Source organism: Centroberyx gerrardi, chromosome 14, assembly GCF_048128805.1.
Source record: "Centroberyx gerrardi isolate f3 chromosome 14, fCenGer3.hap1.cur.20231027, whole genome shotgun sequence".
NCBI lineage: Eukaryota > Metazoa > Chordata > Actinopteri > Beryciformes > Berycidae > Centroberyx > Centroberyx gerrardi.
Genome location: NC_136010.1, coordinates 21,006,165 through 21,028,098, shown reverse-complemented (window position 1 = coordinate 21,028,098; position 21,934 = coordinate 21,006,165). Strand labels below are relative to the sequence as shown.

General features: G+C 44.1%; 2 protein-coding genes across 4 annotated transcripts; one reads left to right on the top strand and one right to left on the bottom strand.

Annotated features, from left to right (window-relative positions):
* Window positions 1-617: 617 nt before the first annotated feature.
* Window positions 618-7,345, top strand: sdf4 (stromal cell derived factor 4). The gene is made up of 7 exons (XM_071902635.2): window positions 618-959; window positions 1,855-2,187; window positions 3,353-3,489; window positions 3,716-3,829; window positions 3,994-4,152; window positions 5,172-5,347; window positions 5,694-7,345. Exons 2-7 carry the CDS (start codon window positions 1,880-1,882, stop codon window positions 5,868-5,870), a joined length of 1,071 nt encoding a protein of 356 aa, XP_071758736.1. The 5' UTR covers window positions 618-959; window positions 1,855-1,879; the 3' UTR covers window positions 5,871-7,345.
* A 2,517-nt stretch (window positions 7,346-9,862) lies between these two features.
* Window positions 9,863-21,103, bottom strand: hipk1a (homeodomain interacting protein kinase 1a). Of its 3 annotated transcripts, XM_071903293.2 has the most exons (17): window positions 20,811-21,103; window positions 19,808-20,544; window positions 18,957-19,330; window positions 18,688-18,811; window positions 17,901-18,020; window positions 17,700-17,786; window positions 17,173-17,354; window positions 16,735-16,885; window positions 16,329-16,533; window positions 15,897-16,015; window positions 15,023-15,160; window positions 13,522-13,673; window positions 13,181-13,333; window positions 12,846-13,016; window positions 12,558-12,751; window positions 11,991-12,121; window positions 9,863-11,643 (listed from the first exon to the last, which is right to left on the bottom strand). In XM_071903293.2, the coding sequence occupies exons 1-17, from the start codon at window positions 20,848-20,850 to the stop codon at window positions 11,212-11,214; spliced, it is 3,510 nt and encodes a 1,169-aa protein (XP_071759394.2). In that variant the 5' UTR covers window positions 20,851-21,103; the 3' UTR covers window positions 9,863-11,211. The 3 variants fall into 3 exon arrangements, with proteins under 3 accessions (XP_071759394.2, XP_071759395.2, XP_078144401.1); XM_071903294.2 differs by lacking the exon at window positions 15,023-15,160; XM_078288275.1 differs by lacking the exon at window positions 15,023-15,160 and having other exon boundaries at window positions 13,522-13,670.
* Window positions 21,104-21,934: the final 831 nt, after the last annotated feature.

Genomic DNA, 21,934 nt, shown 5'->3' with positions numbered 1-21,934 from the left:
AAAGGATATAAAATAGGGGCTTCTAATACCTGGTGTCAAGTCAGAATAAGCCACCACTGAAATGCCCTATGCTTATATTATATAGTAGACAGTCAAAAGTTCACAAAGTCCTCCCCTATTTTAGTGGTGGGTTATTCTGGCTGACTTGACACCAGATACTGGAGCTCCCATTCTATTTCAGGGAGTTCAGGGATTTTGCCTCAACTGTGGGTTAGAGTTGATTTTTTCAGTTGCCTGATATATGTTTTTGGGCCTTTCTTTGTGTATTTTGGGCACCCCGACATATGGCCCCATACTCGCAGGCCTAAGGCTGCTGTGAAAAAACAAACTGTTGTATAAAGCTGTATAATTTGTTAATTTACAACAGATTCACCCATAAACATCCATACTAACAGAGTCGTTGCTGGAACGCCACATGCAACGTTGTAGCAACCTACTAAGTGAAATTCCAGAGTGGATAGCCTTTATTTTCACTCTTGTACTTTGTATTGCTCAAAAAAGCTGCAACACAATCGTCAGTACAAACACAACACGTCCATACGGGTTTTACTTCGAAAGTGATGGCCGGAGGTCCTATTTTTAATTTCTAACCGGCTTGACACTCGTTGGCAGAGCAAACGGAGAGCAGCCAGCAACTTCAACTGAAAGCTGGGGTCTATTAACTGCAACATCGGCAAGGACCTGTTTAACTTGTATCCCTCCAGCAGTGTTTATGGTTGAGCTGTCCCACATTTTGATCTGGGAGTCCTGTGGATGAGCCACGTGTACAGGAACTAGCTAGAGTCTGACAGCTTGCCTGGGTGCGCTGCAGGTCTGTTAGGCTCTCTGACGGCTGACACGAAGTACCAGCTAACATTTAGCCAGCTGGTACCTACTGTAGCTACCCGCCTCTCATTTCCTAACACTCACTCATTTGAACTGCGTTCTCGGAGTTTCATCTCAGTCGGCGTGCTTGACAGGTTGGTCATCCTTGGCTGTGCCCTTCGTCGTCGCTGTGTTGTTTTTTATTGTATTTTATTGTATTGTATTGTGTTCATTTAACTGTTAGCAAATTATAACGTTGTTGTTAGCCTGCTTGTGTTAGCCACACTTAGCCCAGTTATAAAATAATCACGACTGACGTTACTAAGCTAAATTAACAGGCTAGTTGCGAATGTTAGCTGTCGTGTGAGCAAGTCGTTTCATACTGTTAGGTAATGTTGAACTCGAATATGAACTAATGCTAACGTAAGATAACGCTGTCAAAGCTTGTCAGCTAACCCTGTGCTGCGTTCAAGTAATGTAGGAAGAAACATAAGAATGGGATGACATTTCGTTGCTACAAATTGAAAGTGTACACGTTTAACTCGTTGGCAAGCCCACATCCAAAATCATTTTATTTATTAAGTTGAAATCAACCATAACCGCAGATATTGGTCTCTTTTTATAGGGAGGCTTGATTGTATTTGTGTGAATAGTGATGGTTTTTATGTTTTACTTTTGACTGCCGACATCGGTGGATTCTTGGCTATGTTTACCGCTTGTAAACATAGACGAAGCCCGCAAAAATCCCCCCATATCTAACTTGGATTTAGCACTAGGAAGTTGACGTGAACGGCTTTTCTAGTGGGCGTGTCGTATTTACGGTAAATGTTTATATGACGTGTGAACGCGACATTAATGCTATGGCGCAATGAAGCTAACGTTAACTGTGAGTGCGCTAAGGACATAGTTTAATGCATCCATATAAGGCTGCACGCTGATGTGCATCACGTTATTCTGTTGATTACTTAACTTTGACAGATACCTTTTATCTTTTGAATTAACGTTACATGTTATTTAACTAATGCTATGTTTACCCCCACTCTTCCTTAGGACACCTGAGTAAGCAATAACCATCATGGCTGTTCTGAGGCAAGTGTGGTGCAGACACCTGGCTGTGTCCCTGCTTCTGTATGTCCTGCTCCACACCATGGATGTCCATGCAAGGCCAGCCAACATGTCAGCCTTCAAAGATAAGAACCCAACCGGCAAGGATGAGAACGAGATTCTGCCGCCGGACCACCTGAATGGGGTGAAGATGGAGATGGACGGCCACCTCAACAAGGACTTCCATCAGGAGGTGTTCCTGGGTAAAGAGATGGAGGAGTTTGAGGAGGACTCGGAGCCAAGGAGGAACCGGAAGAAGCTTATTGAAATCTTCAGCAAGTAAGACATACTCATCATTCTTTCAGTCTAGGTCTCATGACTAGCAGCATTCCTGACCCAGATGCATCACAGCAATGTTGAAACCACTGATCTGAAGAACAGCTATTATAGAGGTGCAAGAGATTCTTCAAAATGTTGCGTGCAGTGTGGTGTCTCAGTGCATCTGGAGTGCACACAGTTGTATTGTAGCAGTGGTTATGGCATTTGGATATGCAAAGCTAGCCACCCCATTAACCTATGGGCTGTAGTGTCCTACAAATAGTGGATTGTTATACATAGGCCTACATGGAAGTCACAATGTGTTGTTTTCTAACCCCAAACATTTAAAACTAGACCAAAAGCAGAAAGGCATAACCCTTAGAAAATATCTTTACTTATCACCATAATGACAAGCAGAATATGGGATGTAGAAGTACTTGGGGCATGTCGCAATGCATGTATGCAATGAGATTGTGAAAATCCTATAGTGCCAAATCATGATGTGTCATGGTTTTTACACAGGCCAATTAATTCTAAAGTTGTGTAATTTCTGAAGTGGCTGCGCAAATTTTGTCCAATTGTGGTAAAAGTTGAGTGAGGCTTGAAAATAATGTACATAATCTACACAATACAGCTACATGCATGGCTGGATAGTTTTTATTTACTGGAAGTCATTTTCTTCTTATAGAAGGCAGAACCCAGATATAGGGCAAATTCTTCTTTAAGTAAAGAACATAAAAGCCTAGTGTACCTGTGTTCCTGAAAGAAGGAATGCACTTGCTATATGCACCAGCTATAGCTACATATTATAAATATTTCTCCTTACAATATACAATTGCAAAGCTGAGAGCCATTATTATAGCGTAGAGGCTGATATATTGAGGCAAAAGCCAGTCCATATTTTTAAACTAATCCTCTTCTGTGACTTGACAAATTTCTCTTGTCAGGAAGCAAGCTACTTGACAAATCCTCACTCATTGTTCCCTTATTTGACCTTATATGGCAATGGAACGGCTGTGTTAAAGATATTGGTGCTAGGCACATTTAAACAAAAGCTCCACATTGGACACGAGCCAGTCACATAATACAGTATATGGGTCGTTACAGGCGACAGTATATAATTATGTTAATATTTCAAAGCTCAGGGCAATTAGCAACTAAAAGGTTGTATATTCTCCTTCCACAGAGTTGATTTCAACAACGACAGGAGCGTGAGTGCCAAGGAGATGCAGCGCTGGATTATGGAGAAGACGGAGGAGCACTTCCAGGAGGCCGTGAAGGAGAACAAGTTGAGCTTCCATGCAGTTGACCCCGATGGAGACGGTGAGACAGAGAGAGGACAGTCCTGAGTCCGTTCCTGGCCTCTTAGGAGGTTCAGTGGCTTGATTTATGAGCAGAAATTCATATTGGTTAATAATTGAAAGCACCAATGTTTTATTGTGAGGCTTATCAGGCTTGTGGTCTGTGTGGTGCAACACTGTGTCACAAATCACTTCAGAAGGCCTCCTGTGTAGTCAACCAAAATCCTAAATCGATGCTTTTTCCATAGGTCACGTGACATGGGATGAATACAGAGTCAAGTTTCTGGCCAGCAAAGGATTCAATGAGAAAGAAGTTGCTGAGAAAATAAAGAATAATGAAGATCTGAAAGTGGATGAGGAAAGTAAGTGGAGAACAATACGCACTATTCTCTTCTAAAGCCTGAATCATCGTCCAGTTATGAATAGAGGACACGCTGCAGACGTCTAATAGATGTCTGTCTGGAAAACAACAACAGTATTGAGTTGCACCGTGTCATCAACATTTGTCTTGTCTCCGTCATTCCAGCTCAGGAGGTTCTGGAAAGCCTGAAAGACCGCTGGTTCCAGGCTGACAACCCCCCGGCTGACCAGCTGCTGAACGAGCAGGAGTTCCTCTCCTTCCTCCACCCCGAGCACAGCAGAGGCATGCTCAAATACATGGTCAAGGAGATCGTTCGCGACCTAGGTTCGTTTTATTTACCTAATCATATGAATCTTGAGCTTGACAGGGTCTTAATTTGCACTGCTGTGTACTGGTGTTGTAATGAGGTGGAGGTTTAAAGGTGCTGTGTGTAGCATTTTTAAACATCAATATATCAGTGGCTGTGTTTAGGCTACATGCATGAAGAATTCTGTTATTAACCTGGTTACTTAAGTAACTCAGTTGTATATCCATGCATGTAAACGTCATAACTCAGAATAACCCAGTTAAGCTCATACTGTACTGGTTTATTCATAACAACAAGGATACTCAGTCCCAGCGTGCATGTACAAGGCCTTAACCGGAGTGTGGCCAGTAGCTGGGTTACTGAATGTAATTGTAGTGAGTGTCAAATTAATTGTGATACCTTGGTATAATTACCTTAAACAAATGAGACCATGGTTGATTGGAAGCTTGTCTCACGCCAGTGCTATTGTTAGTGTTTCTCAAAATTAAGACCATATCTCACAGAAACACTGCTGCTTCCTGTCGCAAAGAGGATCTTTGCTTCTTCAGTCAAAGGTTTTCACTTCACTGAGGAGGGTAAACGCGTTGAAAGTGATTTTTCCATAGGCCTTTCACTCGTTCCACCATCTCCCATAACGGGAAGCTCTGAAAGCTTGAGTTTTGTGTTAGTGCAGGAAGAACAGCAGCCCTCCTCCTGTTGTGTGCTGTGAAGAAATCTCCCTTTGTAAAGCAATCCAGCATATTTCCTGTGAAATCCGACCCGGAGGCACACAGTGAAATGCAGTGTAGAGGCGGATAGAGGCTCCCACTCTTCTCAGCAGTTATCTCATTTGTTTACAGTGATTATGCTTATGTATCATAATTTATGTGGAAATTATTTATTGATGTTAAAATGCTACATTTTTTGCTACAGCTTTTTAAGTTGATGTTTATGGATGTTTGTGTCAGCCTAGTTCTATGAGGAGGCTTATGATGAAACTATGCAACAAATACTGAGTGAGTGTGAATTAGATGTGTTTATTGTGCTTTGTTGGCAGACCAGGATGGTGATAAGAAATTGACGCTGTCAGAGTTCATCTCCTTACCCATGGGCACTGTGGAGAACCAGCAGGCTCAGGACATTGATGACGACTGGGTGCGAGAGAGGAAGAAGGAGTTTGAGGACGTCATTGATGCAAACCATGACGGCATTGTAACCATGGATGAACTGGAGGTGGGTACAAAAGAAAGATTGTAAAAAGCAACAGTCTTGTTGATTTGGTCTCTATTTCCAAACGCTTTATATCCTTTGTGGGGATATCACTATCTGAAGTTTTCCTGTCAATATCTCTAAAATATCAAGGATCCAGTCTGTTAAAGTATTATCACTTGGTCAACCAAGGACTTAACTTTGCTACTATTTATTAAAGGTACCATAATTTCTTTGAATTTTGTGGTTTCAGACTTTTTGCAAGAATAGGTGTCTGTTTTTCAAATGTGAAATGGAATTGAACCTTCATGAACTCCCCCCCCCCCCCCCCCCCCCTCCTGTTCTCCGTATCTTCCTGTCCGGTGTACAGGAGTACATGGACCCGATGAACGAGTACAACGCATTGAACGAAGCCAAGCAGATGATCGCCGTGGCAGATGAGAACCAGAATCACAACTTGGAGCTGGAGGAGATTCTCAAGTACAGCGAATACTTCACGGGCAGCAAGCTCATGGACTACGCCAGGAATGTGCACGAGGAGTTCTGAGGACAAACTCCTCTTGGAAACGCCTCCCCTCTCTCCGCCCGGTCAGCAAGGCAGGGGGGCGGCATCCTGCGTCTGCTTCAGGGACAGGCCTGTCTTACTGACGGGGCGGGGGGGTAGGGGGGGCTAAGGATGGGAGGTTCTAGTGTGCAATTGTATGTTTAAAAGCCTAGCCCCACTGGCCCCTCCCGCCGCTGACTCGAGGCGTTAAAGCATCCTTCCTTCATCTCTGGACCGTCTGTCATCAAAGTTAACCCATTGCCATGGTCTGCCTTCTGTCTGCCGTTGGACTTGCTTTGTATGGATGATACATTTTGGGCTTTTCCCTGCATTTAAGGCAGTGCATCAACTCCAAAATTCATTTGTGTTGATATATTGTGAAATGTGTGTATATGAGGAATTTCACCCAAGGCTAGATTTTCCCTACCCAGTACAGTAGTGAGAAAGACTTTGCACAGCTAGGTCAGTTATTTGTACTGCGGGATCTGTTGTTTTTACTGCAAACTCTCAATGATTTTAGGTGGTGTAAGTGTATACAATGTAAATATTCATTCATTCATTCGCATCTACTAATGCTTCTGTCTGATGGGATGACTGAAAATAAATTTAATATAATGCTGCTGAAAGGAACCGACCCTTAACAGAGATATCAGTTACGAATTGAGTTGACAGCTGAAGCACAAGTAATTTGTTCCCACGTCATTCCCTATACTGATTTTGTGATCGATGGTGTTTCCAATTCCTGACAAGTTTCCATGATGATAGATATTATCCGTCCTACTACTTACAAACAGGTTATTGATTGTCTTTGTTTAAAGATGTCAAAATTCTTCTGAACCGTATTAGTGAAATAATCCTACTTAACATTGCCTATATCAACTGTGCGTTTTGGACTGCACTGTATAGTAATTCAAAATGACTCAAAATGTGGGAAATGATGCGACTAATAGATCGGGAACAGTTGTTTTTGTTGATATCTCCAGTACCAAGCCATCTGTGGTTCTGTGCTCTTGTAAGACTTGGAAAAAGTTATTTATTCGTTCAGTATAATTTGGATTTTCTCAGTCAAATGCATCTCTGAACGTCACCCAGGTGTGCACATACGAATGCTTTATTCCAATAGAGGTCGCTGTCCTTGGGAAGCTTGTCATGGTCTCTACGCCTTGGATCACAGATGATGGATAGTTTACTCATCAGCGAATCCCCCTGTTTATTTGTGTTTTCTCTTGGTTCATCCATACAGTCACAGTCGTACCTTGTTCTTTAGATGCTTGGGCAAACTATGGAATTATATGCATTCCTCAATTTTTCATTTACAATATCCTGTGGAGTGCTATTTGGGTCCTGCTACAGTCCTCTCTATTCTTGGTCCTCTCTTTGAATTGTAAGATAAGATTTATGATAACAGAATGTGACAGCTTTATAAAGTGCATTGCAAATTTACTGGTAAACAATAAATATTTCATATCAAGCGCTGATCACCTGCTTTTTGTCAGTGTTTTATATAATCAGATCTTTTGGAAATGTCAGCATGTATTTAGTTAGTATTTGAGGAATTGTAAAGTAGCTTCTGTTTCAGTTTATTCAGCAGTATGACCGCAGAAATAGAATGGATAGAACAGACTTTCTGATGAGTCAAGATAACTTTTTTGGTACACTGTAAGGATTTAGATTTTGTAGTCATGGAAATGAGCATTGGCACAAGTTAAAGTTAAATGATGCCATGGCCACAGCAACTCATAATGTTCCCTATGTCTCATGCACCAAACCAATGCCGATATCCATGACAACACTATCAAACATTCTGTGGCAGAATGCTGATTTGATTAGGTATGGCCATTCTATTCATTACAGGTCTGTGAGTGTGATATGTATTATCTTGGTTTACCATTCTTTGGTTGCCATGAGCACAATTGTTATTTTCTTAATCAAAATTCTATTGGATTTGAGATTTGTTTTGCATAGTTGCACTGTGTAACTACAGCAGAAAGTAATTTTTAAATTAACTGCTACGTCTATATTCAGGAGTTATTTAATTTTTTACATGAGCTATAGCAAATAGATTTCAAAATGGCTGGCAATGTGTCCAGTGATTTTACAAACTGCCGCGTTGAAACCCTCCTCAACCAGCTTAAGTGAGTATTCATGCTGATCCTGAAATACTGTGTACGGTGTTTGTTCCAAACACAAACCATGAATCATTTACTGTTTGACCACCACTTTGACCCTTTTTGAGAAAGGGAGGACACATCTGCTGGAAATCAGACACTCTCACATTACTTCCATCACCAGCAGAAAAGACAAGAGGCCAGACGTGCCAACGATGCCATGAGCATGCAAATAGAGGTGAGAAGATAAGTGTTATCTTACAATCATGTCTAATAGCCTGGAGGAAACAGACCTGTGATCCCAGAAGTCACCTCTTTTCCTGTTTCCTTTTCTGTTCAGGAACACATATCAACTCTCAAAACCCTGAAAATGCGCAAGGTTGAGCTCAGAGAGGAGGCTAAGAGGAGGGATCATTTACAAAACGTTGACAACCAACTGAAAGTAAAGTAGCTATAATCTGTTTCATGACACATTTTCAGTGATCGGTAGTGAGTGAATTTCTATGTCTCACTATGCCATACTATTAAACACAATGTATTTCAGGAAAAAGAGGCGAAGCTACATCAAGTTCTGAACAAGGTAGAGCAAGAAAGGCAACAGACTGAGCAGAAGGAAGCAAAGATCTGCGATCTTCAGGAGGAGGTGAAGGCCATGATCAAGACACGTGAACGCCTTGAGAAGCAAATCCAGAAGGCGACCACCGGCCTATCCGGCCTGCAGGAACTGGTACAGACCAGTGAGGAAGTAAGTCTTATGTGGCAGCAGGGTGATCTCTGGCCCCAGAAGAGGGGAGAGTGAGCAGTTTTCTACAGTAATGATTTACTCAAGCTTTCTGATTCGCAGATTCGCACCTCTTCGTCTCTCTCCCTGTTCCCCTCCACAGTTCCAGGATATCGGAGAAGTGAAATCTCGCTTTGACACTTTGACGTCGAACCGAGAAAGACTGTTGCGCGTGAATCAGCAGAGCCTGGAGAGCATCGGAAACATCAATGCCCAAATAGCCCGCCATGTTCAACACTGCAATGACGTCCTTCTGAGCCGGAATAACGCACTAACCGAACTGCAAAGCCAAATGGACCGGTGCCGCGCCAAGAAGCTGATCTTGGTGGGAGAGATGTGATGCACCGTGATCACAGAGTTTCCCATAAGCAACTTGGTCGAAAGATTATCTGCCATTTTACGTGAATCAAATACTCAGTTACTTCCAGTATCTGGCTCAGTAGTTTCACTGTCCTCAACAGTAGCTGAAAAGTTCTTAGGAATGTTGTGCCTATCCAATTTCATCCATTAATATTCTGTTGGTATTAAAACCCAGCTGATCAAAGGATGGCGATTTCTGTGTTGATAGGAGTCAACATGGTCCGGCATTCAGAACACAACTGCAGATGCCACATTGGAGCTGGGCAGGATCAAGATGTCCGTTCTCAGTCTGTACCAGAGTCTGTACAACAACTACAGAGGCGCTGAGGATGAACCTATAGCTGCATCGGCGACTCTTGAGCAGCTAGACATGGTGCATTTGTGTAAAATTATGATTAGTTCTGCACACAGAACTCACTATGTGTAGATCATTCTAAACGCTGTCTTTCCTGTCCTTGTTTTTCTATTACTTAGTAACACATGATGAGTTTCCTCATGTTTGATTTCTTTTCCCCCGCAGATCCCGGTCTATATTTCTAGTCTGATGTCCATGGGGGACAATCTCTGCAAGGAGGATCCAGAATAACCAGCCTGATTCATTATGCATAGTTTTCATCCAGTATAGCATATTGTTTCCACTGTACTATGCAAAATTTGATTGCAAATAAAAAATAGATATGAGATCCTGTAATTGGTTCATTTCTAGGGATTCTTTGAATCATAAATAACTCCCAAGTTCTGTTTTGAGAAGATTTTATTGCGTATATACGAGTTAAGGTTCATTGTGTGTTCTATGTAATGTAGCACGTCACTTCACAACACAGCAGGATTGTAAGAACAACCATCATTTCACCAAACCAATGATTTCGTTAGAAGCAGTTACATACTGAACATCAATTCATATTTTCATAAATCACCGTCGTCAGATTTGATCATTCACAAAGTGAATTCAAAGGTATTACTGTGAATATTACAATTGAAATGTAATCTAAATGGCTTTACTTTTACATAATAGTGTGAGATATCCAATCAGATTTTTAGTGTGCACGCTTTACTTCACATACAACATCACTTCACAAGACAAGAGCCTTTACATTTCCCCACTATTATGAAGTGACAAAACATTGCACCGTCCTTCCCCCCCCCCCAGCAACACTGCTAAACAGTGTCATTGGTGGTCTACAAACCTCTCTTGAATGCTACTCCATGTCAGACACATGCAACCTTAAGAATAATAAAATAACAGAAAGTGACATTCTCCTCTGAAAACCACACCTCAACCTGCATTGAAATGTACGGTTTTGTTCAACATACTAAACATATAAATATAATCAAGTCAATAGCCAGCTCATACACCGAACTGACGTGGCGACATCTGAAGATCTGTTTCAGAACACAGTGACACATCAGCCTACAGTACAGTAATTACTTTCTCCATTTGTATCTATAGTACAACTAACATACATACAGTACATTCATAAATGAAACGTACGACAAATTAACCTACGTCCATCTCACATCGTGTTGACATATTAAATAGGTAAGGCGAGTGTGTTGTGTGTATGTATGAATGTAACTTTTAAATCTGAAGTACATAAAACAATTATTCTGATAACTCTGATATTAAGTTCATAATACAAAATCTCCACTCCACCATAATAGAGAGCAGCATAACAGTTAGTGCTAAAGAATCAAGTTCCTCCTTAACACACATTTCTCATTACTGTAGATTCCAAAACCACAAAGACTTGACACATTAAAACTCAAGTTATGTCACTGTTAACTTATGCAACATGAGCAAAATCCAAAGTTGAAATGGTTTAAAAAAACAAACAAAAAAAAAAACTGACCATGATTAAAATGTAAATACATTCCATGATTATTTTGTTATCTGTTCTTTTACAAAAACAATCACGGAATGTTTTGAAAACAAGGGCTGGGCGATGAACTAAGGTAAAAGTCACGTTGAAAACAAATCCCATCACAGTCGCCTGCGATGAGCTTGTGCTCCTCTCTAGTCTCGGTCTCCATTTGGTCTTCATGCAGGGCTACGACGCCAACCTCTAGCGCTGCTGTCTCAGTCAAGCGCCTGTCTTTACAGGTAGGGGTACTGGTTGAGTTTACGCTGGTAGGCAGCACTGGAGCGGTGGAAAGCTTGTCCTCCCAGTTGATGCTGCTGCTGCTGCTGCTGCTGTTGGTGGTGGTGGTGGTGGCTGTACTGTCCCGGAGCAGGACCGCCCAGTGCCAGGCCGCTGTTCTTCTGCAGCAGCCCCAGGGAAGAGTAAGCCCCGCTGGCCCGGCCGTGGCGGGACGAGCCCCCCTGCATCTGGTCCACGGCCTGGGACACGGAGGCCAGGGCGGCGGACGCCGGGTAGGCGTACAGGTTCGGGGTGGAGCTGAAGAGAGACGTCTCGTGGAGCCGGTAGGACGAGTGGGACGAGACGGGAGGCGGGTACGTGGGCTGCCGCCTCAGGGAGCTACTGCTTCCTGTTTGGTCGTGCGATGATGACATCACAGACTGTTGTACCTGAAACAACAGAGAACGTTAGCCTGGCTAAAGCCATATGTACTCATTATGGGTTTAAATTAGAGCTGAACAATTAATCGAACAAAAAACATCGAAATCGCAATAAGAACTATTGCAATTTCCAAATCGCAGACGGGCATCAAAAATGGACTAATAAACAAGGTATTTTAACAAAATCACTTTTCTTTAAACAATTTTAAAGTTTAAATCTCAAATGTCAAATACTCGCAATTAGATTTTTTGTCAATATCTTTCAGCCCTAGTTTAAATGATACCTTCTTACAACATTTTGAAAAGTACACAAACAGTCCTGGGAGCAGATACCAGCTACCGTCTAAAGCCATTACCTGGCTCAGGTTAAGAGGCTGAGATCTGCTGGATGCAGCCCGCTGATGGCGATCAGTGCTGGAGTCTCCTGACCGACTGGACTGCTGAGCCGACCCCTTCTTGGACTTTCCGGAGCCACTTGTAGCTTGATCTACCATTGCACAAACACACAGAATATCGTCAGCATGAAAAAGTACGTCAGTATGACAAGTACAGATCACAGCTGTTGGAGGTGAAGTGAAGGATGGAGAATGGGTCAGCGGCATTTCAGTTAAAAGCCTTTCCTTGTCAATTTAGGCACTGAGCCTATTATTAGTGCACCTATCGTTATGGGCGGTGTGTCCTTGAGGCGCAGTATCATAATGGCAAATTATAATGGATCCGCCTTGGTTTGGTTTGATGTAACAAAAGCCATTTATCTAAAAGAAATTCAATATATGGAGATTTGTAGGTCATTAATAATACTGATGGATGGATAAGATTCTTGGAGCTTCTCCTTTGCCAATGTTACACTCAAATGATAGTGAGCACTATTCATCTCTTCCAAAAGGATCCAATTAAATGTAGATCTAAGTTTCAAACTAGACCTGGTGCTGCAGGGGCTTTGTGGGCTGTGCTCTCCCCAGGCTGGCTCTTCACAGAGGGCATAATGATGGCCAGAGACTTGGTGGGCTGTGAGCTGGCCTTGGGACTCAGGGGGCTGCTGGTGGAAGAGTCCGAGTCATGGGAGTCGTGCACCGTTACGCAGCTAATCACGTTGGTCCGCTGGCTCGTTCCAGAGCTGCCAGAGGGGGAAAAAGGGAAGAGTAAAAGTTGGGTTCAGTTTCTAGTCGTCTTCTGGGCCGAATAAAAGTCCAGAGAGGAAATGAGCTCACCAGGCAGCCGGGAACTTCCTGTCGTCTTCGTCCTCCGAGTCGCTGTGGATGGTGATGATGCTGACCGCGGGACTGGGGGTGTCAGAGATGACGATCGGCTGAGACTGGTCACCGGCCAAGGTGGGAGAGTTGTGGACCACGGTGGCGGCCGACTGCAGCGATGACACAGGCCTAGAGGGGAAGAACGAGAGGCGTGAGCGCTTGATAGTGTGATAGGAAGCTAACAGAATTAGCCTGCCACTTCTTCATTTTGTTTCCTGTTGTGTTTTACCTGCTTCTGTAACACTTTGAGATTAGCTTTTCATGAGAAGTATGTATGGAAGCTGACATGGTACCTGGCTCTACTGTCAGCATGTCGAGCCTTGGACCTCTTGCCCGGTTGGGATCTAGAGTGAGCTGCTCCTGAGTTGTGGCTTTGGGAGGAGGCGTGACGGCCCACACCAGAGTCCTGCTGGCTGAGGCCATCATACTGGCCGCCATGACGACCCCTAGGAAAGGGAAAAACAACAGTTTGTACTCACTTCCCCTGCACTGTATCAACAGGTGAGTGACATTATCTTAGGTGTCGGTGCTGTATTCCCGATTGGACCACATGTATATTCAACTCCATTACATTTTGATATTAGTGCTTTTAGAAGCAGCATGAGGACACTGAGCCCCAACGAGAAGAACTCACCTCCAGTTGGAAGTCTGTTGGCTGTCGGAGATGGGGGCTCCCATGGGTGAGTCGGGAACCACGGCCTGCCCAGGGTTGTGGATGGCCATGCCTGGCATCTGCTGCCATGTGGAAGGGATGAGGATCTGCTGGGTGCCTGCTGGCCAGCCCTGCTGTACGCACACACGAAAAAACATTGCAAAGATGTCACTAGATGTTCGATTTACCAAACTTCTAAGTTAAACTTCAGTAGTGATGCTGTAAAAAACAAAAAGTGCAGTGTAAGTCGTGATCACACTGATGATGGCAGAACACGAGTTGGAGATAGTTTCTTAGAGAACCATGTTGAAAGAAAAGGCACGACGAGCTCATGCAGTTTTTATACATACACAAAGGTTCACTGTCTACCTCTGTCATACATGAAAACCAGAAGACATCCAGCATGCCCCCCAAAAAGGAATAAAATGCACCATGTACACAGCTGCATGTACATTCGTCTTAGATTTCACATTAGAATGAACGAAGCGCTGACACATTAATAGGCTGAACAAAACTCTGATGATGCCGCATGGCCACCACCTGGGTCTTGGTTCCAAACCTATTCCTGTGCAGAGAGAAGTGCATTAGTACTGTTGCGGAGGAAAAGTGCTAAAGTGAATGAAAAAGGGCACTAGACAGGCCGAGTCACGAGGCCAAGGCCAAAACGGAAAGGCGGAACAAAACAACACTTCATTCAGGTTCTCAAGCCTGCGATGCCAAGCAGACATGCCGTGGACTCCTCAGCCCTGAAGAACAGAGAGGGTCCAGTTACAAGTCAGCCAACCTGAAACTGAAAGGAGTCTGTTAGTTTGAGATAGGGACAGGGAAGAAGGTGACAAAGCTGGTCTCTCTGCTGCAATGTCAATTGGTGACACTTTTTTCAGCTAAAGTAAATAATGGCAGAAGAGGCTTCCAAAGCTTTAAAAATGTAGGAATCTAATACAAATGGCTGCATGAGATTGGAGGCCATTAACTAGTGAGTTCAACATTATAATCTAATCATTGCCTTTTTCTTTTTTTGAGACTCTGAGAAGCATTTTGAGATTGCAACAAAATAAATCTCATCTTCTGAGGCCAAGCTACCTCATTTGTGATTACTACAGCAGAGTAAAATGTAGCGAATATCAAGATTGATTTTTCTTCCCCACGATACGTATTGTCACAGTTTTGTATTGCGATATACTGAATTTCGATATATTGTCCCATCCCTAATGATACAGTATGACTACAGGATATGTTTTAGATCTTCTCGTTACTCTTCAAGAGCCTACATGTAAACACTCTTCTTTGGACACAGAGAAAAACGGGAGACACAAGAAGCTCCAAGCAAAAGCGCAAACCAACTGGTGAGTTGCACATGCGTCCCATGCTCTGCTGCACACCCCTGAAATATACAGTATATGGGAGGAGGAAAGACAGAGGGAAGGAAGAGAAAGGGAAAAAAATTGAACTGGCGGAAGCAGTCGTCATGATGGTGCTTTACCAGCATGGAGGCATTCTGATCCAGTAAGCCGCCGGGGCTTCCACCCCCGCAGCCCAGTGCCAGAGGGAGCGAGCCTAAGGGCGGCATTCCCGCCACTGGGGCGTACAGGCTGGCTACCATCAGGGGGTTGAAGGAGGCCTGGGAGGAGGTGTGAAGGGAAGGAGGGACGGAGGGAGTGGAGGTGTTAGACAACCAGACCAGTAGGTGCAAGTAGGGCTGGGTGAGATATCGTATAATATCGATACTGACTAGATATCATCTGGGATTTTGGTTGTTACTTCTTCCTGGTCTTAAAGGCTGTGTTACAGTAAAGTGATACAGTTTTCTGAATGTATTAGCCTGTTCTGGCTGAGTAAAATAACAATGATTGGCTTTACATTACTTATTACTTATTACTGATTACTAATGATCATTACTAATTTTCAAAATTTTCTTGAGTGTAAATACCTTATGAAAGCACGAATACTCGTCACATTATCGATATCGAGGTATTTAGTCTAAAACATTGTGATATTTCATTTTGTCAATATCGCCCAGCCCTAGGTGCAAGTTGAGAGGAGACGTTTGGAACATTCCTGCTCCACAGTCTACTGAATCCCAAGGGAGAGCGAGGCAGTTAACATGGGGTTAATGCCTGGGTGTGGTAAATCTTACATTTGCCATGGAGCGGGCCACACTGGATATTCAAACGTTTCCAGCGAGCGATAACACCAGAACAAGTGTTACAAGTTTTTGTCATAGTTTCAATTTCATAATACATGGAGGGTGTGGAGCAGACAAAATTATTTTTTTCCATGTATGACAGGAAATACAAACATACATAAACAAGCACATGAACACACACAAATGCGCACGCATATGCAGTGGGTCCTACCTGTGCCAGCATGCCGGGCTGGATGTGTAGAGGCTGGGAGGACTGGTTCTGAGGGACTAAGGGGACCGAGTTGTCCATCCTCACTGGGTAACCAGAGTGCTTATTGGATGTTTGGAGACCTAGAAGGAAAAGATGGAGGCAGATTATATTGTGTCAAATATACAAAGGTATACACAGAGAAATATTAAACGTATCAGAAATTTGGCATTTTGATATTAGCTGAACCAAGGCAATAAGTTCCAAATTGTTTCTGTTTGTGTTGATTGTGAAACACTTTGGGAAACATTGCTTTCTAAAAGTACTATGCAAACAAAGTGATTTCTATTATAGTTCTTGCTGTCCAATCTGCCATTGCTGGTTGAATAATGGTAATTGAGTGTAAAAAGAGCTTTTTTTTTGAAGCAACACTACACCATGACCTTGCGCACTCACCCTGGATGGTGGGTGGGCAAACTATGAGTGTTTGTTGGAAGGGCTCGGTCTGGGTGCAAAGCTGGGTGGGTCTGGTCTGCAGGGGCACGCTCTGCTGGGCCAGACCGGGGATGTTTATGGTGGCCTGCTGGTAGAGGCCAGGCTGATAGTTCAACAACGGGACGTTACTGCTCAGGGACAGAGACTGGCCGCCTGTAGAGGCCATCTGGAAGACACAAACATTCAGACAGCGGGACATCAGATTACACTGTGTTTGATGTCTGGAATAATGAGTCGAAATATGCTCGAGTTGATAGCTCCTGATATAAACTGTAACAACTGAAAACAGGATAACAAGAAAGGACAAATGTTGCACAGTAAAATAACCCTGAGGCAGAGATAAGCTCGTGGGAGAGGTCATTCTCACCTGGTTGTGCTGGTTTAGTTGGCTACTGAAGGTTACAGTGAGGTTGGTGGCGGCGCTTGGAGTGTTGTTGTTGGCAAACAAATTCTTTCCGTTCTCAAAGGCGCTGCATCTGCGTTTGCATATATCCATATTTTGGAAGCAGGACTTCACACTGTGAAAGGAGAACAAAGGGTATAACGTATAGTTATAATGGGGCAAGGCGGGAACACAGGTGGAAATTAACTGTAACGCTAAGCGCTAGCATCAAGAATCATGACTAAGAATCAACAGAACATCATTTGTGTTGAAATTATTAGTCGATTAATTGGCAGAATAAATAGATTAATCGATATCTGTTAGACGCAGCCCTAAATACTGTGCTTGCAGACTAAACCAAAATGCTGCACCTCACACTGAAAAGCCTCTATAGCTGAGCATCAACAGTGTTCAACTGCTTACTGTGAGCTGTGAGGGAAGTGCAGCAGGTGGGTCATGGTGACGAAGGGGTGGTTGAGGGTCTTCATGGGCGTGATGCGTTTGTCCGCGTCCAGCGTCAGCATCTTCTTCAGCAGGTCTATGAACTCCCGCCGGTCAGCCTTCTCTGCCAAGATGTCAGTCCCCTCCAGGCTCGTCATGTTCACCTGCAGCCGGACAAAAAGATAATAAAAATAATCCGCACTCTAGCAGTGTGAGAACGGTCCAGGTGCACAAGGAGTCATAAAACTTTTTAGGGTAGAGAAACGCCAGCATTCTGTCAATAATAAAAGTACACAGTGCGTTAAAACATCAGCATGCAGCATAGGACACTGAGCAAATATTGGGACACACCCACTGTTATTGATCTTCTGCTCACACACTAATGAGTTGATCGAAGAGCAAGGGGGAAAATTACAACATCAACTCAAGCAGCAACAACAGCTACTGTATATTACCTCTTAGAAGCCAATGGCAGCATTTGATCTGAAATTGAATGGTGACCTCCTCACCTGCATCATATCATCTAGACAGTTGAAGATGTATTTTCTTGCCTCCTTTGACTTAATCCCCATCTCTGCCTCATGCTCCGCAGGCGTCTGCAGAAAAAAAGAAATACAGGAAGACCTTGGTTCAGATGTAGGCTTATATCAGAATGTCACAGAAATGAAACGGTGTTGATTTTGCTGGCTGATCCTTGCGGAGCCACCTACTTTGAGTCTCCAGAGAGGGTAGCTGGAGTCGGGGCCTCTGTTGAAAAAGCGGCTGGTCTTGGTTCCTGCGCTCAGCAAATACTCTGCTGGAAGGCCCTGAGTCTGGGAAATGTACCGAATCTAACAGAGCCAAAGACAAATACAGCATCAATTGTCAGTTCCTGGTATATGACAAATGTAAGCCATGTGACTTTGGCCTCGTGTCCACTAACAGTTTACAGCATTTTGAAAATGGTTAAAGCTTCTTGTAACAGCAAAATCCATACTTGTAGTGGTTGTGACAACATTTCACTTTCAACCACCTAGGGTCTGATTTTGAGCACGTTTATAGGGTTTTTGTAGCCAGGTTCTTATTCTTATCACATCATGTAGACTCTCCCACACTGCATGATAAAAATGCAAAACTATGAAATTAGACGAATCTGACAGGTTTCATTAATTATACAGTCAAATCACCCTAACTACATGTTTAAATTAGTAAGCAGGGAGGAAAATTATTGAAATCACATTCAGCTCATGTCTGCCTCATTGACAATGTTGCTATGGTTGCACTGTTACCAACATTATTGTGAACATTACAACAATCACCCTTTTATGATTTTCGCACCTTGTGAATGTGTACTAAAATGTGTAAACCAAAACAAAGGTTTAAAAAGCTTTAAGGGTATATGAAGCCTTATTGCTACTAAACAACAATTACACGTTGCCATATCTACTGCAAATGGATGTTAATAGCGGATGGCATCCTTGTCTCACTATATGAATGTGCAGTTGAGATGCAGCTGACCTGATCATACTCTGAGGCACCAGGATAGAGGGGCCATCCCAAGAACAGCTCAGCAATCACGCATCCTAAAGACCACATGTCGATAGCTTCACAGAAGGGAAGGCCCAGGATGATCTCTGGCGCTCTGCAAACACATCAGATTGGACCAATGACGAGATCACAGCAAGTTAACTACAGAAATACAAGCTTCTACTGTACAGCCTAGGCTAATATGAGTCAAGACTAGTCCGGCAATATCCCAGTGGCAAAACGGCTTTCATCACACTCACCTGTAGTAGCGAGACTGCAGATAGGTGGAGCAAACCGCCTTGGACACGTGGCTGGCCGAGCCGAAATCAATGACTTTCACCCTGTACGGCTGCCTCAGAGGGTCCACCAGCATGATGTTCTCGGGCTTCAGGTCGGCGTGGATCAGCCCCAGGCTCTTCAGCTTCATCAGCGCCGTGGCGACCTGCTGCAGAACGGGCCGTATGGACTTGAGCAGCAGGGGGCTGAACTTGCTGTGCTTCAGGAAGTCGTAAAGGTTCTGCTCCAGCATCTCGAACACAAGGCACGTGTGGTTCTTGTGCTGGAAACACTCGTATGACCGGACAAAGTTGAATTCGTCGGCGTTCTCCGTGCTCAGCCTGCTAAGGATGCTCACCTGCGGGGAGGAGAGAGAGGATGGCAGATATAAATACATTATAAGGTCAGGCTTTGTTACTCTTTCTCATGAATAATGTAGACAATATCAGCTATCCCTCCCATATATTTTTTAAAGTCCCCATTAAATGAACTCCCATTACATTTACTTCCTGGAAAACAGAGCATCTTTCATGGTGACCTCATGCTGCACCAGTAGGCATAAATATACATTTCTAACCAGTACAACCATCAGAATTTTGAACAATCCCGCCACTCTGCACCACTCCTATCAAATAAAATTGCCTTTCTCTCCCTGACTCATATTCCACTGATTTAGACTTTTGAATTATCCTTCACTGCATTATGTCCTGCCTCAACATCCTGTTTCAACAGTAAAGTAAAGATGTAAAGATCTTTAATTAATGAGAACAACAGCTTTGCATCTGCTCGTTATAAGCAAAAGCCGTGGTGTTTTTGTACTTTTCAACACACTCACTTCGATTTGCCCTTGCCGAGCATACGAGGGATGGTTCTTCAAGATTTTAATGGCTACTATCTCGTTTGTGCCACGCTTCCAGCATTTCGCCACCTGGCCGAAGGTGCCGCGACCCAGGAACTCCAGCACCTCGTAGCTGTTGGATACCGAGCACAGGATCTCGTGCTGCACCAGCTGGTAGTCGCCCTCGCTGTGGGAGTTGCTGCTCTTGGTGGTGGAAGTGGAATGTGCTATGGACTGGGCCGTAGTGGTCCCCCCTCCGCCGCCGGTGCGGTTTGAGACCACGGGGGCCGAGAGTTCTTCCAGGATCTGGACGCTGTCGCTGCTGTCCACCTCCTCGCTCTTCCGCTTCAGGCTGTACTGCTTGTGGTAGAGGTCGCACGGCTGGGAGGACGACTCCGCATCCTTGACGCGGCGGCCGGTGGAGGAGGAGGAGGAGGAGGAGGACGAGGGCGGCCCGCGGAGGCTGCCCGTGCTGTCGGCCGCCCGCACCACCGTCTGCTCCCGGGAGCCCGCCGTGGGTGGGTGCGCCTGGTTGGAGTTGTACACCGGGTTGAAGCTGGACCCGGACGTGGAGGGGGCGGAGCCATGGTTGGGGCTCTGCTGGTAGTAACCGCTGTCTCCCAGCTGGTTGCTCACATCCCAGGCAGGGTTCTCCACCTTCAGCCTCTTGGAACGGGAGTAGGCACTGGAGGACACCGAGGGGGAGGAGAACACCTGGAGCTGGGAGGCCATGTCTGTGGATGAAGTTCAACATCATTAGCATGAACAGGGTATCTCAAACTGCAGAGATGAAAAACACAAGCAGGTGGAATTAGGAGGTTGTTATCTACTGCTGACGACGCTGACAAGAAACGAAGTAGAGCTGACTGCTGCAGCTCACTAGGACTGCATAGCTAGATGGCTAGTAACTAGCTAATAACGACATCGTTAATGTGACTAGTGTCTGACAGGTAGCCGACATCACTGTGCCAAGACTAGGACTATTCATGAATGACAATACCTGTATTTGATGATTGATTACACCGTCGCCGATCTGACATTTAAGGCCTCTTCATCTTCTCGAGCAGCTCCTCTGTTGTGCTGCAGCTGATCAGCTGGGCTGCTAGCTGCGTACTGTACTGAGGCTGTGAGGCTGGGGGGAGGAGGACCGAGCTAACGGTTAGCTAACTAAAGGCATCCGACTCACATCTGACCTGTATCTGAACTGACATCGCGTATCAAGCTACTTAATCTAATTTAGCATACTGTCAGCCGAGATGTCAGAAAGCATCAAAATGATTCACTGTCGCCCGGACAGCCACCCCATCCTCTGGAAATCACGAACTGTACTTCCTACCCTACCTACGTAAAAACGAGACGTGACAGACGTCAACAAGGACGTAAACGTGGTGGTTGCAGTGATGGAATCAAAGATCGTATATGTTTGAGGAATATAATCACTCATTAGTCAAATAACTGGACCACCTTTTGGTCTGCAAAAGTGGGCACGAACAAGGGCACGTGCTACAATGACCAATTTGGTACAGATGTGAAACAGACCTGAGTTGTTTTTTCTCAAAAACTCCTCGCCAAAAACATGTGAATTGTAGCTCTAGATATTAACAATACTTTTTGCTTGTGTATAATTCGATCCAAATAATCCTAATGGAAGACATTTCCAACAAAAGGCCATGTCTGGCAACTTTTCAGGTAAATTCCACCCTCGAGCACTCTACACAGTTGTACATCATCACATCATTGTAATTTGGCTTTTTTGGTGAACCCACTTTCTCTCAACCTGCCTCGTCTACTTAAACTTCAGTTAGGGATTTCCTACATTTCCCAAATATGTAGGAAATCACCTTTTAAGCATACCTGAACTTGTTGCAGTCAATAGTATAGGTGGAGAGAGAAATAGCAATAACATAGTGAGTTTTTCCAGTGGAGAAAAGGTGACTTGTGCCCCACTTACTCAAAACACAATCTTGTGGCTGCATTGCATTCTGGTCTATTTTCTGACTGAGTGGAGAAATTGGTATCCCTGCCTCTTCTACAGTCAGACAGAAAGAAGCCCTTACTATTTGATTCTGAGGGACTGACACTAGAACCTGACGGTAACCACTGATGTTTCAGTATAGTTTGTTT